General features: G+C 41.0%; 1 protein-coding gene across 1 annotated transcript; it reads right to left on the bottom strand.

Annotated features, from left to right (window-relative positions):
* Nucleotides 1-7,073: 7,073 nt before the first annotated feature.
* Nucleotides 7,074-15,247, bottom strand: LOC111159914 (gap junction protein beta 6). Its single transcript, XM_022522592.1, has 2 exons — nt 15,215-15,247; nt 7,074-8,602 (listed from the first exon to the last, which is right to left on the bottom strand). Exon 2 carries the CDS (start codon nt 8,588-8,590, stop codon nt 7,805-7,807), a length of 786 nt encoding a protein of 261 aa, XP_022378300.1. The 5' UTR covers nt 8,591-8,602; nt 15,215-15,247; the 3' UTR covers nt 7,074-7,804.
* Nucleotides 15,248-17,291: the final 2,044 nt, after the last annotated feature.

The following is a 17,291-nucleotide window of genomic DNA, read 5'->3' as shown; positions in this document are numbered from 1 at the left end:
TGTGTGTGTGTGTGTGTGTGTGTGTGTGTGTGTGTGTGTGTGTGTGTGTACCACATCTTCTTTATCCATTCATCAGCCAATGAACATTTAGGCTCTTTCTATAATTTGGCGATTGCTGAAGCCCAATGGACCTTTAGGCTTTTTCCATAGTTTGGCTATTATAACAGCTAATGCTGCTATAGATACTGGGGTGCATGTACCCCTTCAAATTTGTATTTTGTATCCTTTATGTAAATACCTAGTGGTGCTGTTGTGGAATCACAAGGTAGTTCTATTTTTGATTTTTTGAGGAAACTCCATACTGTTTTCCAGAGTGGCTGCCATCAGTTTGCATTCCTACCAACATTGTAAGAGGTTTGGCCTTTCTCTGCATATTTGCCAATATTTATTGTTTCTCATGTTGTTAATTTCAGTCTTTCTGACAGGTGGAATCTCAAGTGAGGTGGAATCTCATCATAGTTTTAATTTGTATTTTCTGGATGATGAGTGATGTTGATCATCTTTCCATGTCTGTTAGCCATCTGGATGTCTTCTTTGGAAAAATGTCTATCCATGTCTTCTGCCCATTTCATTACCTGGATTGTTTTTGGGGTTTTGGGTTCATAAGTTCTTTATAGATTTTGGATAATAACCCTTTATCGGGTATGTCATTTGCAAATATCTTTTCCCATTTTTCAGGTTGCTCTTTAGTTTTATTGTTTCCTTCACTGTGCAGAAGCTTTTTATCTTGATGAAATCCCAATTGCTCTTTTTTGCTTTTGTTTCCTTTGTAGATATAAACATTTTTAATAAAATATTAGCAAATGGAATTAGTAATATATGAAAGGAATTACATATTGTGATGAAGTGAGGTTCATTCCAGGGATGCAAGAGTGATTCCATATTTGAAAATCAGTTAATATAATCCACCATATTAACTGGCCTAGAAAGAGAAATCACGTGATTATATCACTTAATGCAAAGCTTTTTTTCCACAAAATGTAACACCCATTCATGATAAAAACTCTCAGAAAAATAAAAATAGAGGGGAAACTTCCTCAATTTCATAAAGACCATTTATAAAAACCTACAGTTAATATTACACACAGTGGTAAAAGATTGAATTTCCCCCCCACCCCTTAAGATTGGGAAAAAGATAAGGATTTCTGTTTTTATCATTCAGATTCAACATAGGATTGGAAGTTCTGGACAGTGCAGTATGGCAAGAAAAGGAAATAAAAAACACATAGAACAGAAAGGAAGATATAAAATTATCCTTATTTGCCGATGATATGGTTGTCTATGCAGAAAATCCCAAGGAATCTTCTAGAACTAATAAATGAGTTCAGCAAGATCACAAAATACAAAAAAACAAAACCAAACCCCCAAACTCAAATCATTTATTTCTTTTTATAAAATTTTATTTTTTCAGTGTTCCAAAATTCATTATTTATGCACCACACCCAGTTCTCCATGCAATATGTGCCCTCCTTAATACTCACCACTAGGCTCACCCAACCCCCCACCCCCTCCCTTCCAAAACCCTCAGTCTGTTTCTCAGAGTCCACAGTCTCTCATGGTTAATCTCCCCCTCTGATTTCCCCCAATTCACTTTTCCTTTCCTTCTCCTAATGTCCTCCATGTTATACATTATGCTCCACAAGTAAGTGAAACCATATGATAATTGACTTTCTCTGCTTGACTTATTTCACTTAGCGTAATCTCCTCCAGTCTGGTCCATGTTGATACAAAAGTTGGGTTTTCATCTTTTCTGATGGAGGCATAATACTCCATTGTATTTATGGACCATATCTTCTTTATCCATTCGTCTGTTGAAGGGCATCCTGGCTCTTTCCACAGTTTGATGATTGTGGCCATTGCTGCTATGAACATTGGGGGTAGAGATGGCCCTTCTTTTCACTACATCTGTATCTATGGTGTAAATACCCAGTAGTGCAATTGCCGGGTCATATGGTAGCTCTATTTTTAATTTCTTAAGGAATCTCCACACTGTTTTCTAAAGTAGGTGGACCAAGTTGCATTCCCACCAACATTGTAAGAGGGTTCCCCTTTCTCCACATACTTGTTGTTTACTTTCTCCAATACTTGTTGTTTACTTTCTTGTTGATTTTGGCCATTCTAACTGGTGTAAGGTGGTATCTCAATGTGGTTTTGATTTGAATCTCCCTGATGGCTAATGATGATGAACATATTTTCATATGTCTGTTAGTCATTTGTATGTCTTCTTTGTCGAAGTGTCTGTTCATGTCTTCTGCCCATTTTTTGATGTGATTATCTGTTTTGTGTGTGTTGAGTTTGAGGAGTTCTTTATAGATCCTGGATATCAGCCCTTTGTCTGTAGTGTCATTTGTGAATATCTTCTCCCATTCCATGGGTTGCCTCTTTGTCTTGTTGACTGTTCCTTTGCTGTGCAGCAGTTTTTGATCTTGATGAAGTCCCAAAAGTTCATTTTCACTTTTGTTTCCTTTGCCCTTGGAGACATGTCTTGAAAGAAGTTGTTGTGGCTGATGTTGAAGAGGTTATTGCCTATGTTCTCCTCTAGGATTCTGATAGATTCCTGCCTCACGTTGAGGTCTTTTATCCATTTTGAGTTTATCTTTGTGTATGGTGTAAGAGAATGGTCAAGCTTCATTCTTCTATACATAGATACACAATTTTCCCAGCACCATTTATTGAAGAGACTATTTTTTTTCCACTGGATATTTTTTCCTGCTTTATTGAAGATTATTTGACCATAGAGTTGCAGGTCCCTGTCTGGGCTCTCTACTCTGTTCCACTGGTCTGTGTGTCTGTTTTTGTGCCAGTACCATCCAGTACCATGCTGTCTTAATGACCACACCTTTGTAGTAAAGCTTGAAATCAAGTAACATGATGCCCCCAGTTTTGCTTTTCTTTTTCAACATTTCCTTAGTAATTCAGGGTCTTTTCTGGTTCATAGAAACTTTAGGATTGTTTGTTCCAGCACTTTGAAAAATGCCGGTGGAATTTTGATCGGGATGGCATTGAAAGTATAGATTTCTCTGGATAGTATAGACATTTTAACAATGTTTATTCTTCTGATCCATGAGCATGGAATGCTTTTCCATCTTTTTGTGTCTTCTTCAATTTCTTTCATGAGTGTTCTATAGTTCCTCAAGTACAGATCCTTTACCTCTTTGGTTAGGTTTATTCCCAGGTATCTTATGATTCTTGGTGTTATAGTAAATGGAATCTATTCTCTAATTCCCCTTTCTATATTTTACTTGTTAGTGTATAAGAAAGCAACTGGTTTCTGTCAATTGATTTTGTATCCTGCCACATTACTGAATTGCTGTAGATTGTGGGTAGAGTCTTTTGGGTTTTCCATATAAAGTATCATGTCATTTCTTTATACTAGCAGTGAACAGGTGGACTTTGAAATTAAAATAAAAAATTATTTACAATCAAAGAAAATGAAATACTTAAAAGTAAGTCTAACAAAACATTTACATGACTCATGTGCTGAAAACTACACAATGCTGATGAAAGAAATCAAAGAAGATATACATCGTGAGACATACTGTGTATATGGATAGGAAGATTTGACATAGTGAAGATGTCGATTCACCCTAAATTGATACACAGGTTTAATGCTATTTCTACCAAAAATCCAGCAAGATTTTTTGTAAACATTTGTAAACATAGACATGATAATTCTAAAATATATGTGAAAAGACAAAGGAATTAGAGTAGCCATAAGCAATTTGAAAAGGAAGAACAAAGTGAAAGGAGTCTCTTTAGCAGGTTTCAAGCGTTATTTATATAGTATAATAATAAAGACTCTCTGGTATTGGTGGAAGGATAGACGTTCAGATCTATGGAACAGAACAGAGAATCTAGAAATAGCTCCACACCAATATGCTTAATTGATTTTTAACAAAAACACAAAAACAGCTCAATAGATGAAAGATAGCATTTTCATCACAGTATGCTGGAGCAACTGGACATCTGTCTACAGGCAAATAAATGAACCTCAACTTAAGTCTCAGACCTTATATAAAACTTAACACATAATGGACCACAAACTTAAATGTAAAGTGTAAAACTATACAGCTTTTAGGAAAAAAAATAGAAAATATTTGAGATTTTGGATAAGGCAAAGACTTCTTAGACTTGACACCAAAACCACAATCCATACAAGAAAAAAAATTGGTAAATTGGATGTCATTAAAATGAAAAACTATTGCTCTGCAAAAGACCCTGTTAAGAAGATGAAAAGAAAAGCTAGAGTGGAAAAAAAATTATGAATTACTATCTGTCCAAAGCCTAGTATCTACATATATAAAGAACTTTCAAAGCTCAATAGTTAGAAAAAAAATCTAGTTAGAAAATGAAGATGATTTAGAGATCGCTAATAATCACATGAGAAGGTGTTCAACTTCATTAGCCATTACAGAAATGCAAATTAAACACATCTATCAGAATGGCCAAAATAAAAAATAGTGACAACACCAAATGCTGACAAGGATGAGGAAGAACTGAATCACCCATACATTGCTGGTGAGAATGTAGAATGATGCAGCTACTCTGGAAAACTGTCTGGTAGTTTCTTAAAAAAATGAAACGTGCAACTACCATATACCCAGCAATTAGATTCTTGAATATTTGTCACAAGAAATGAAAATGTGTTCACAGAAAAACCTGTATATGAAAGTTCATATTTTTCATATAAGCCCCAGACTGGAAACAGCCCAGATGTCCGTTAGGGAGTGAATGGTTAAATAAATTGTGCATATCCATACCATGGAACATTACTTAGCAGTAAAAGAAAAAAAACACCAGATTATTGGTGCACAAAACAACCCAGATGAGTCTTCAGAGAATTACACTGAGGGGAAAAAATCCAATCTCAGAAGGTTGCATATTATATGATTTCTTTTATAAAAACATTCTTGAAATGAAAAAAAAAAAAACTATAGAAATAATGAGCAGATCAGTGGTTGCCAGAAATCAGAAAGACATGTGGTAGGTGGAGATGGGATAGGAAAGGATTGGGTGTAGGTATAAAAGGACCACATGGGGGATCCTTGTGGTGATGGAAATATTCTGTCTTTACTGTATCAGTCAATGCAGTGGTTGAGATCCTGTAGTATAGTTTTGCAAGATGTTACTATTGAGAGAAACTGTGCAAGGTTAACATGGTCCTCTGCATTATTTGTTATGCTTACAGGTGATTCTACAATTATCTCAAAATGACAAGAAAAAAAAGAGAGGGGTCTGCATAGGACAACTGGGGAATTATGAGCCATGACTGGATTTTGTAATGTGATGGTGGTATTATATTTTAGTTTTAAAAGATTGGTCTACTCTTATAAGACCCATATTGAAGTATCTACTGATGAAATGATGTGTCTGGAATTTGCTTCAGAGCATCCAGAGTGGGGGATAAGGAGACGAGAGTCTCCTGGGAAAGTGAAAAAGCATGAATAGATCATTGTTGGAGCTAGGTGAGAAGTGCGTGGGATTTTTTTATCATGTTATATGTGGTCATCCAGCACGGAGCTGTGGGAACCAGTGCAACTTGGTGGTTAAGCCACTGCCTTTAGAGACAGTTGGACTTGGTTCGAACTTTGGTTCTGCTACATATTACCTCTGTGACTTTGGGCAAGTTATTTAACCTCTCTGTAAAATGGGATACTATCTCAGGGTAACTGCACAGATAAATGAGATTCCAAAGATAGGGTGAGAAAAAGAAAGGTCTTCTCTCAAGGGATAGGAGAGGGAGGGAAATCAATGCAGGAAATAGAGGAGCTGTTGGAGGTGGAGACCCAAGTTTAGGTTGGGCAGTTTCTTGTGCCTTGGGATCCAAAAAAGAGGTCTCAAAAAGAGTTTTAAGAAGATGAAAACTGATAAAGAGCCATGAGATTTGGTGTTCAGCAAGTCATGGTGCTGAGAGTGGCTTGGGTTCGGTGGTGAGAATGAGGACAGAAGATGCTGAGAAGTGGATGGGGAAAGAAAGTATGGCCCACCACTCCTGACCTTGGTGCAATGGTATGGAGAGAAAGTTCCAGAGGGAAGGAGCATTAGGGGCTTTAAAGAGCAGAAAACAACTGAAGAGAAAGAGTTGGAAAATAAGAAAGGAGGGACCAATTAGGTGGTGTTGTCATGAGGGGTAACAGGAGTCCCAAGATCATGGTGGGAAGGTAGTTCCTTTCTGATACAGATTGGTATTGCTACTAAGGCTATTTTAGGTGCCCCTGGTATTTCACCTTGTCCTTCATTTGATCCTCATTTGATTAGATATTTAAAAAGAAAAGAACATTATAGGACATTGGGAATTATGACTCCTAACTAGATTTTTTAATAGGATGGTAGGATTATAGTTTTGTTTTGAAAAGTTATTCTTTGGTTTTTATAGATTGATTCTGAGACATTTATGAGTGAAATGATATGTTTAGAATTTGCTTTGGACTCTAAAGAAAATGAGAATACTTTGTTTTCCTGGAGAGATGTTTTGGAATCACAGAGCCATGTTGACATGTGTCAACAAGCTCTTGTGGACACTTATTATTCATTAGGCTTCCTCATGCAGAATATGCCATGCCAATGTTGCCCCTTTACATGGCGGTTTCATGTGTTTGTGTGTGTGTGTCTTACCACTCCAGAGTTACCAGTCTGACTCACCAGCACCCACCATCCAGGCATCTGTGTTCAATCTGGAAATCCCTGGAGAGAAAGGTTTCCTCATCTGTGGGTGTGAAGCTGTGTGTACATATCTCAGTCATCATGGTCTGAAGGATTCAGGTAATGAATGATTCCTTTGAGGCAAGCTTTGTGTGAGAGCTGCATCTGACTTCCTTAACCTCCTCTCTATAAGGGCTGAACTGACCCTGTGTCCTAAAGCAGACAAATCCTCTCCAAGCTAAGAACTGGGTGGGCTGCTAAGCTAAGCTTCTGCTCATTTGATGAGGATAGAAGAATCGGTGTTGAACTCCTGGGCAACTCTACCCACACAACCAGCAGCCTGCCCACCAAAAGTAACCCAACCAACTCATATTACCACATGAGGAATGACCACATTGAGGCCAAGACTGAACAGAAACCCATAATGCAGATGAAGGCATAAGCAATGGGGCTAATCTTTATTGAGGTTAGCACATTCATGTCAGCTGTTCACAATGATTGCAACGTGTCTAGTTTTAAAAAGCTTCCTACTTCCATACAGTTCTGTCTACATTCAGGAAGCAATAAAATATTTTATACAATGAACAATTTCCACCTTAAGAGTATCATGATAGTTCATAAGTTTGTCAACAGACAATGCAAAACACTATTTACAATAAGATATATCTTTTGTAAGTTCAAATTTTAGATACTTATGGCATAATTATAAAACTAACATCGTATGTTTTCCCATGTAAGAAAGACCAGTCATTATAAAAATACTTTATATAAATTCAAAGTCAGAACTAAAACATTCAATCCTATAAAAATATCTTTTACTAATCAAAGTATAATTTCTATGTAAATGTTTTTTATCAACAACAATTACACGTTTAAATTTTCAGGAAATACCTAGTATGTCAGACAGTCCACATAACATGTTAAAGTTACTTCAAGGCACAGTTGTAATCCTTTCTTAGTTTTCAGAGATAGACCACATATTTGATTTTGCTGCATATTAATGGAACAATTATTCTACAAAATGTTAACTCAAGTATCTATGTATTATGAAAGCACTTATAAAGACAGTCTTCAGCCTATGGGAGAGATTTTTAGATAGGCATTGCCTTCAGGAGAAGGCACCACTTTTGTTATGAGTCAGCTATGTTGTGCTTTGAAATGTTTAATTGGGAAAGCCTGTGATGGCATTTTGACCACTATCTGAAATCAGCTCGTTCATTTCATTTTGCTTACTCTCTTTTAGGGCGTGATTGGGATGATTTCTTTGTGTTTGTGTTCTTTTTGATCTCCTAAAACATACTTTCAGCAACAGGTAACACAACTCGGCCACATTAAGCAGCATGCAAATCACAGACGCAGAAATCATAAAAATGGTAAACACAGTTTTCTCAGTAGGTCTAGAGATAAAGCAGTCGACAAGGTTGGGGCAAGGGTCAATCCCACATTTCAATACCCAAGGCAGATGGTACCCATTGTAAAGGAAGTAAAACACGTACATAAAGGATGCTTCAAAGATGATTCGGAAGAAGATACTGCTGGTGTACGTCCACCACAGGGACCCCTCTATCCGAACCTTCTGCTTTTTAATGTCTTCTAAGTCTTTGAATTCATTTCTTTTCTCTCCTCGCCTAAATTTGCGGGCGGCCTCCTGTCTGTAGTAGGCAACATGCATGGCTACTAACAGGGCCGGGGTGGAGACAAAGATGAGTTGCAGAGCCCACAGCCGGATGTGGGACACAGGAAAAAAGTGGTCATAGCATACATTTTTGCATCCTGGTTGCAGAGTGTTGCAAACAAAATCTTCCTGCTCATCACCCCACACTTCTTGAGCAGCCACTACAAGGATCATGACACGGAAAATGAAGATGACGGTGATCCATACCTTTCCAATGCTGGTGGAGTGTTTGTTTACACCCCCGATGAAAGTGTGTAGGGTACCCCAGTCCATGTTGGCTTATTCCTAAACAGACAAAAATTAGCCAAGGTTAATTAATGGAAAGTTCCTTTGATTTTATAAAATAGTATAGTTATATTAGAGACCGGAGCAAATTTCTCTTAAAGTATGCTGCGGTGGGCACTTGGGTGGTTTAGTCAGTTAATTGGTTAAGCATCTGCCTTCAGCTCAGGTCATGATCCCAGGGTCCTGGGGTGGAGCCCCATGAAGGGCTCCCTGCTCAGTGGGGAGCCTGCTTCTCCCTCTCCCTCTGATCCCCACCACCCCATTCCTGCTTCTCTCTTTCTCTCTAAAATAAATAAATAAAGTCTTTTAAAAAATATGCTGTGATATTTTATAACTTCAACCTCCTAGGTTGCTAGTAGGTTTTCTGGTAGGGAATGCACTTAACAAACCAGCACGCTCAGATTGTTCGGGGCTCCCAGATGCTGCAGGTCTGCACCAGAGCCAAGGAAGTGGAGCCGGGAAGAAGGAACCAGAGAAATAGTTTTGAAGGATTTAGTGCATACCAGTCTGTTCCAACTTCACCGGCCAGAAAGCAGTAAAGGACTTTGAAATATTTATAGATCTTAAAACTTGTTCATATGCCATAGAGTAGGAAAAGTTTTAACACAGAATATGAAAAGAACATTTAAATTCTTAAGTCCAAACTAAAATTGAGCCAAACACTTACATCGTGGCAGAAATGAGAAAATGCAAATTATGGTTTTAACTTAGCCTAGACTTTAGGGAAGCATATTAATTTTTTCAATGAAAATGAAAAGACAGGCAGAATTCCACAGCTAAAGACCTGAAAAGGGTTGTTGGGGCTGGGGAGGGGTGCAGACAAGAATTCATTAGTGTGTCATACAGTTCTGAGGGAGTCAGCTAAGGGAGGCAGAAACTTCCAGCAGCACTGAGGAGCTCAGATTTTCAAGCAACAATGAGAGGACAACCCAGATCACTATACACAAGTGGAGGGGCCCAGACTTGTAACAACAATGTCAAAAAATTTAATCAGTAATTGAACCTAAAAAAAAGAGTAAAATTAAAAAAAAAACATGAAAAAGAAAGGAAAATAAGATACTTGAGTCAAAAGAAAAGAAAGGGGTTGGAACAATAGAGCACAACGCAAAATTTTACCTGATAACAGAGAAAATGCAGACTATTCCCTATTTTATAAAAGAGAAATTATTTAAATAATTATTTCTAAAAACACAAAACAAGAGAGGTGTGGAACTAGTACCTACATTCTGAAAAAGAGATTTTCAATGTCCACAGTAAATATATCTTTGATCTTAAAAACTCATCTTTGGGGGCACATGGGTGGCATAGTATATTAAGTGATTGACTCTTGGTTTTGGCTCAGGTCTGATCTCAGGGTCGTGAGATCGAGCTTGCTACAGAGTCTTCTTGAGTTTCTCTCTCCCTCTTCCCCTGCACCCCAGCCCCCACACACTCTCTCTCTCAAATAAATAAATAAATCTTTAAGACATTTAAAAAAGTAAAAACTCATCTTGGATAATATGAATTATAAAATTAATTTTTAATTTATAATGAAAGTCATTATAATAAATTTTCCTAATTGTTGCTAATTGTTTTCTATCCTGGAAACATTTCAAGAAGTAGAAACACATTTTGATGTTTAACCATCAAGATATTCACCTATCCTATTTGTTAATAAAATGAAGATGTTCTGTAATTAACCAATAAACATCCCCCATTGCAATTTGGTTTAATTAAGTACCCAATCGACAAGTTTTTGATTTACCAAATAAAAGATTTTATTACACATTTTATTACACCCTCCAAAGTGCAGAGAATTTAAATTCCTCCACAGGTAAGAATGCTGTTTTTCCCTGAGTTCTTTATCAATAGGCTTGTGAACAACAGCACACCTGTGGCCACCTATTACCTGCCCTTCTAGCAAGCAAACCAATCAAGGTGCAAAAGGACAACTCAGTCTGAATGAATCTGGAGAGGCTGAAGCCATGGCAGAGGTCAGGAGGTCAGAATTTCTTCAGAAGAATTGGTCCCAGCTTTCTAGAAGCAGGATCCTTGGCATCCATGCCTTAGGGCTTCTCCTTCTTAAAAAAACAGGGACAATTATGGCAGTAGTTTTATTTCTTTTGGCTTTTCTGGGTGCCCAAATTATGCATTCTGAAGTTCTATCCAAGTCACAAAGCTGAACAGAAAATAATCTATTTTATAATACTTTTGACTTCCACTAAAAATCTGTAACTTCCCCCAGGCCTTTAAAGGGAGAAAAAGAAATGCCTAGGTCACTAAGAAAAATGAGTGACTACGCCCAAATACAAGTGTGTCTAGCCTGCTGGTCACTCAAGACAGGCTAAAGACAAACCACCTGATCTGCAGTATCTTCCTGCAGGAGCAACAAAGGCCCTATTACTTCTCACAGTAGAAATGACAGGAAGTGCTGCTGTCCATATTCTCTGTCCCTCTCTTGCTCTAAGTGCGCTGCCCAAAAGCCATTAGGTGAATGCGACCCCATGTTTTCTACAGTGAGAACTTCTCTTTCATTCTTCTGTCTAGTCCATATCATTCCTGAGGGTCTTCTGTATATGGGTCCTGTGTATCATTGTTTGTGTGCTAAGAGCAGAAGGACAGCTTGCCTCACAACTGTCAGGAGAAAGTCAGGGAAAGGGACTGCCCCAGACTTCCTGATACTTTGCTGCAGTCACGGGAAATGCCTGACTACCCTCAGGCCACTCTTCCCACTGGAGGAGCCCAGGAGAGGAAGAAGCTGACTAGAAGATTCAGCTCCACTCTTCCTCCTGACCCGAACTTTCAGTGGGTTGAACCCACTTCTGGCTTGGTGGGGAGGAGACTGCCCACTGGGCCCAACCCTCCCCTGCCTCTCCTTGTAAAAACATAACTCCTGGGGTAGCTTTCCATCAACATTTGGGTTGTAAAAGATTTGAAGGCTGAACGCTCTTTGAAAATTACTTTCCAAAATAGCTGCATCCGTTGGAAGCCTTTGCAATTAGTATTAGTAAACAAAATACCTCCTTCCTTTCATGCTTTAGAAGGCTGCAGCCAATGGGAGGAGCCTTTTCAATAAAAAGTAAAATATTAACTCTTGGTGAACAGAGAAGTTTATCTTAACTGGTGCCTCTCTCTTTCAAGGAAAGAATACATCTGTCTAGCTTCCCTAGTCTTGTTTCCATACAAGACTGTGGTCATACTTCATGGCGCCTGGGTGGCTCAGTGGGTTAAGCGCACAACTGGATTTTGGCTCAGGTCATGATCTCAGGCTCATGATCTGAGTCCTGAGATGGGGCCCTGCCTCCAGCCCCCACGTCTGGTCTGTGCTACTGATCTGGGAGCCTGCTTAAGATTCTCTCTCTTCTCCTTCTGACCCTCTCCTGCTTATGTACTCTCTCTTTTTCTCTGTCTCAAAAAAAAAAAAAAAATGTGGTTACACTTCAAGTTATAAAGATAAACTGTCTTTGGTTTCGTAGTATATCTAATCATGGTGAATAACTCCATGTTGCATTCTTGATACTAAAACTCCAGTCTGGATACTTAGTTCTAAGAATAAGTAAACCATTAATCTTAGCTCTGATGACACACACAACATTATGAAGATAGATGGTTCCTTCCCTTTTACAATTCAAATAAATTAAGTAATAAAATTTCTTGATTGTTTTAAAACTTAAGAATTTAATCATAACCAGTTTGCTTAACAATGCTATTTTAGTTTCACTGATGACAGAACCAAAACTAAAGCTTTAAAATTATAGTCTTCCCACTTAGCAGACACAAAGAGGGGGAAAGTGTCTTTCTCGAAAGTTCTATTTCCCTTTGGATGACCTTTTCAAAGTTATTCATTGAATATTTAATAGACTTGAGAACAGAACACATTTCTCATGATTTCCACATTAGCTTTGGGTACTTGAGGGGTTTTATATTGATAAAAAACAAAGTCAAAGCATAACAAGCACATCTGGGCCTTACTTCCAAGGACTCACAGCTTATTGGCCTGGAGAAGAATTAGATAAGGATCCCTCCTCAAGGGCTTCAGGCTTTCTTCTACACCATTTGATTGGCTAAAAGCCAATGTTGACAGTAATGATATGAATATAAATCTTTGCACAGTTTCAGTTCAGTGACGATGTCACCCGTGGACGGAAAAATCTTAGATGTGGCCATATTTCTTTAACTACTTCCCATGTGTCTATTGCATGACCTTTGTGTGTAGTTTTTCTTTATCCCCAGAACTGTTATGAGGAAAGTCTAGAGACTTCCAGTTTCCTGAGGCTTCATACTTTGAATATCAATAAAATAAAAATAAAATCTTTAGTGTAGATTCTTTTCCTTATCAAAATAGTCATAATACCCAATCCCAAACCTCAAGCCCATTCCCTGAGCAACTGAGAAAAAGAGTAAGGGAGCTTGAGAAATTGGATATGCTTCTTTATCCCCCCAAATCGGCAGTCCAAAAAAAAAAAAAAAATCTCAAATTCTCTTTTTAATCAAGAAGAATCTATGTCTGTTGTCTCTTGAAAGCTCAGGTCATCCAAGGGACAACTTTATCTCTGATTTTTAAATTTAATGACTCAAAATTTCATCAGCTGTCCTTTTAGAGTAACAGCTAGTGATAAAATGGATTTAGGATCTATGTACTTCTTCAAAATTAACTCAGTAAGAAGGAAATAACTTTTTCTGTGTATGGAGTCTAAATATAAACATGGACAATTCATAAAATTACATGCGTTTCTTAATCCATTTGAGGAGTCCAAGAGTTAAAACATTTTCCATTAAGCAATCTCTGTTCATTCAAGCAAACCTGTGTCCTTTCCAAAGATTTAAGTCTAACTTGAGTTGAATGACCACGAAAATAAAAAAGGAAAAGGCACTCCGTGGACTCAGTTCCATTCTCTCAGTTCAAGCAAGTAAAACAGAAATCCTAATAAATTATAATGCAGCCACTGGAAATTATGGCCTCATGGCCAAGACGCTTGTATTGAAAATTATTTTCCCACAATTTTATTCTATTTAACATTTTAACTAACGTCTACAAACCACTCATAACTCCTGGATTATTCAGATTGAATCAAAGGTGCATGGTGAGGGTCTGCAAGTAAGAATTTTCCTTTCACTCTACTCAATTGTTTAGTCAGACTTCTGCAGTTCTTTTCTTTCTTAAAGCTGTTATAATTCAGAACATAAAAAGTAAGAAAAAGAAAATGAAGTCACTGTTACTCACTGTTACCAGTACAAGAGTTGGTTTTAAAATAAAAACATGAGTGAAGCTGCTGGACTGATTCGTGTCTTCTCAGTTAGGGTCACTGTCCCCACTGGCCCAGTGGGGGTCCCAACTCCCACCTCAGTTATGTCACAGGGTAGAGAGTGTTGAGGTTCTCTCTTCATAACTTCCTTCTTTCCTTTTTGGCAGGGTTCAAACAACACCCCCAAAGACTCCGCCTGATCCAAACAACAGACAAAGCTCTCCACAGGAGCAGTTTTGAGCAGCATCCTGCAATTCTAAGGAAACTGCATTGGGGCAGGACATTTTCTTCTAGAACACTGGTTAGATTCCGGTTAGATTCTACTAGAACTGGGGCAAGAAAGTACTTCTATGGCATAAAGTCTACTGAAGGGAAAGAACAATGATATGTGGTAACATTCAGTCCAGGCACTACACTGACAGCGAGATTACACCTAGGGGACACTGTAGTCACTGCTGTACCAGTTGGCCCTGCAGTGGCTGCACGCCTGTACCCCCTACAAGCCTTCATAACTGCATTCAGGCCACACTCACCTGAAGTTCAATCCAGAAAGGGAGGCCAGGCCCGTCGAAACACGCGATGCAAAGGAACACCTGGGACTCCTCTCCCTCACTAGACAGGAAGTACCTTCTGGTGCCTCCACCTTTTAACTGACATGTGTCACCAGTGACTCTTAATTATTCTTGTCCAGTAATTGTCCAGTAATTGCATTATTGTCATCTGCGTTTCCCAAGTTCCTTGGGCATACATCACGCAGCCAAACGGGTCAGTTCTACCTGGGACTTATCCACTAGCCCGGTTGAACCGGCTTTTCTTTTCCCCAGATCCAAGCAGGACTTCGTCAGGGTTTCATGAAAGCAAAGAAAACCCAAAATGCAGCAAAGGAAGTGGGGGAAAGGGGCACGGGTCCACACCCTGGCCACTGACACACACGAGGTAGTGTATTTATCAAACCTGTTATGCAGGTCGAAGGGGGACCATCTAGGGTAAAAGTCAAACCCGTCCATCCTCGTTCCTCCGGGTGCGCAGAGGACTCCAGGAATCCGGCAGAAGCCCCAGCAGACGCTCGATGATGCGGATCCACAGCAGATAAGGTTGCCCTGGGCAACCTCAACACGCGGACACCCACCCCTCGCCCGCCGCCCAGCGATCGGAGGGCAATTATGCCCTGCGGCCACAGGGTCCACCATGGAGCGATCGCCCCCAAGATCGCCAGAGAGGTGACAGGCTGCCTACCTCACCTGCTCGCGGTTCTCCGGGGCAACTACTTCGGGCGAAGGGCCGAGATGGTGCCGCACGCCCACCGCCTCCCTCACCGCGCCCCCAAGCCCGCCGCCAGCATTCAGGGGGCGTCGTCCCTGTCGCAGCGTGCCTGGCTCCCGCTTACCTGCTCCAAGGGACTGAGGCCGGGGTCCACAATCCGAGGGCGCGGGGTTCTCCGCGCAGGGCGGCGCCCTCCGCCCCAACCCGGCAGCAGGTCTGGTTGGGGCGCCGCGGACTCTTCGGCCGGTGTCGGGAATGCGCAGTCGGCGCTCCCGCTCGGCTTCGGGTGCAGGCCAGGCTCCCACTTGCAGCGCCTTTTAACTTCGCCCCACCCCGCCTCTGCCCTGACGCTTCCCCGCGGGCTGCGAGGCGCGAGAGCGCGGAGTTCCGACGCGCGCCCGCCCGCTCCGGGGCGCCAGGGGCAAGGAGGGCCCTCCCGCGGGGGCGCGGAGAGCTAGGGTTGGGTGCAGGAAGCTGGGTGTGTAGAACTGGCCCTCCCTCGAGGGTGCGGGGAGCTGGGGGCATGGGTTGCAGGACGGGACCTCCCTCGGGGGCGCCGGGCTCTGGTGGCTGGCCCGACCAGGTCTTGAAAGGGTGGGGGCGGCTCACGTCTCCTGGCGGATCAGGGGGTTCGCTGGCAGAGCCCGTGCTCCGGGTGGGAGGCCACTATGCCCGAAAGCCAGGTTGTACTGGCCAGGCGCCCTAGGGAAAAGGACTGGGCGATTGGGTCTGTAGCCCTTAGCGAGGTTTTCGAAGGAGGACTCGCTGGAATCAGTGTTAGGGACAGGTTGTGTTTTTGCCAGGACACGTCCTCCTTTTTTTCCTGGACACTTGCACTCTCTTATAGCCGTCCAGGTACCCGTGCAGGGCCTTCTCCTAGAGAGCAGCCTGGAGGCACAGTGACTACTGTTCTTTATTAATTAATGACCATTTATAGGAGTTGAAGAGGTTATTTTTATTAGTTACCTCCATCCTTTGACACCTCCTCCAGGAGAAGCAGAGCAGGCTTCCTCTGCTAGCCTAGCGCTCCACGTAAAGACCCAGTTGGCGCCCACCTTTCAGAGACAGGGCTCAGAATGCCCAGGGTAGACACAGGTCTGGTGCAGGGACTGCTGGGATGGAAATGTTGGGAGCTGTTTAGGGACCCGGCTTCACAGGTTCAAACCTGTTCTGCATCAGACAAGAGGTGTATGACTTGCTTATTTCACAAAATTGGTTGGTAATTAAATGTCTGCACCTATGGGGCGCCTGGGTGGCTCAGCGGGTTGAAGCCTCTGCCTTCGGCTCAGGTCATGATCCCAGGGTCCTGGGATCGAGCCCCATATCTGGTTCTCTGCTCAGCGGGGAGCCTGCTTCCTCCTCTCTCTCTCTGCCTGCCTCTCTGCCTACTTCTAATCTCTGTCAAATACATAAATAAATCTTAAAAAAAAAAATGTCCGCACCTAACCATACACTAGTTGTTGAGTCATCTCTCATGCAACAGGACTAGTGGTGGTTCTTAAGATGCCTCTTTAAGGTCCTGAAAAATGAACCAAGGCTATTAAGGTCTACCTCCCGAAATATTTTTTTTTAAGACTTTATTTATTTATTTGACAGACAGAGATCACAACTAGGCAGAGAGGCAGGCAGAGAGAGAGGGGGTGCTCTCTGCTGAGTAGAGAGCCAGATGTGGGGCTCTATCCCCGGACCCTGGGATCATGAACTGAGCTGAAGGCATAGGCTTTAACCCACTGAGCAATCCAGGCGCCACCCCTGAAATATTTTGAGGAGAATAAGATTCTCACAGAATTGCCCTGCCTCAGATAAGTTTAAAACACTTTGAGGGTGGGCCCTGGAATGTCCTTGAACGTAAGGTTGGCGACACACAAAAACCCGCTTTAGGCTTTTTCATTAGACTTTCTTTCTTAATGTACCCTTGTGCCTTGAACGTTCCCTCAGACTTAAGGGTTTGGCTGGTTCTCTCCTGCCCTCCTTTCTAGTCTCTCCATCATTCCCCCCAAACAAATGCACCAGCAGGGCACATCTGTTTGCATAGTAACAAAACTCAATTATAAAAGCACACTGTAAACCTCTTTGGGAATTACTAACAGTTTAAGCCTTTTTTTGCATTCCCACTACACTAAAGTACTTTGCACATAGTAGATGCTGCTTCATGAGTATATGCATATTGACTGGCAAAGCCCCAGCAACATAGCAGATAA

This window comes from Enhydra lutris, unplaced genomic scaffold (assembly GCF_002288905.1).
Source record: "Enhydra lutris kenyoni isolate GAN:26980312 unplaced genomic scaffold, ASM228890v2 scaffoldscaffold71, whole genome shotgun sequence".
Classification (NCBI taxonomy): domain Eukaryota; kingdom Metazoa; phylum Chordata; class Mammalia; order Carnivora; family Mustelidae; genus Enhydra; species Enhydra lutris.
This window is presented reverse-complemented; position numbering and strand designations above follow the sequence as displayed.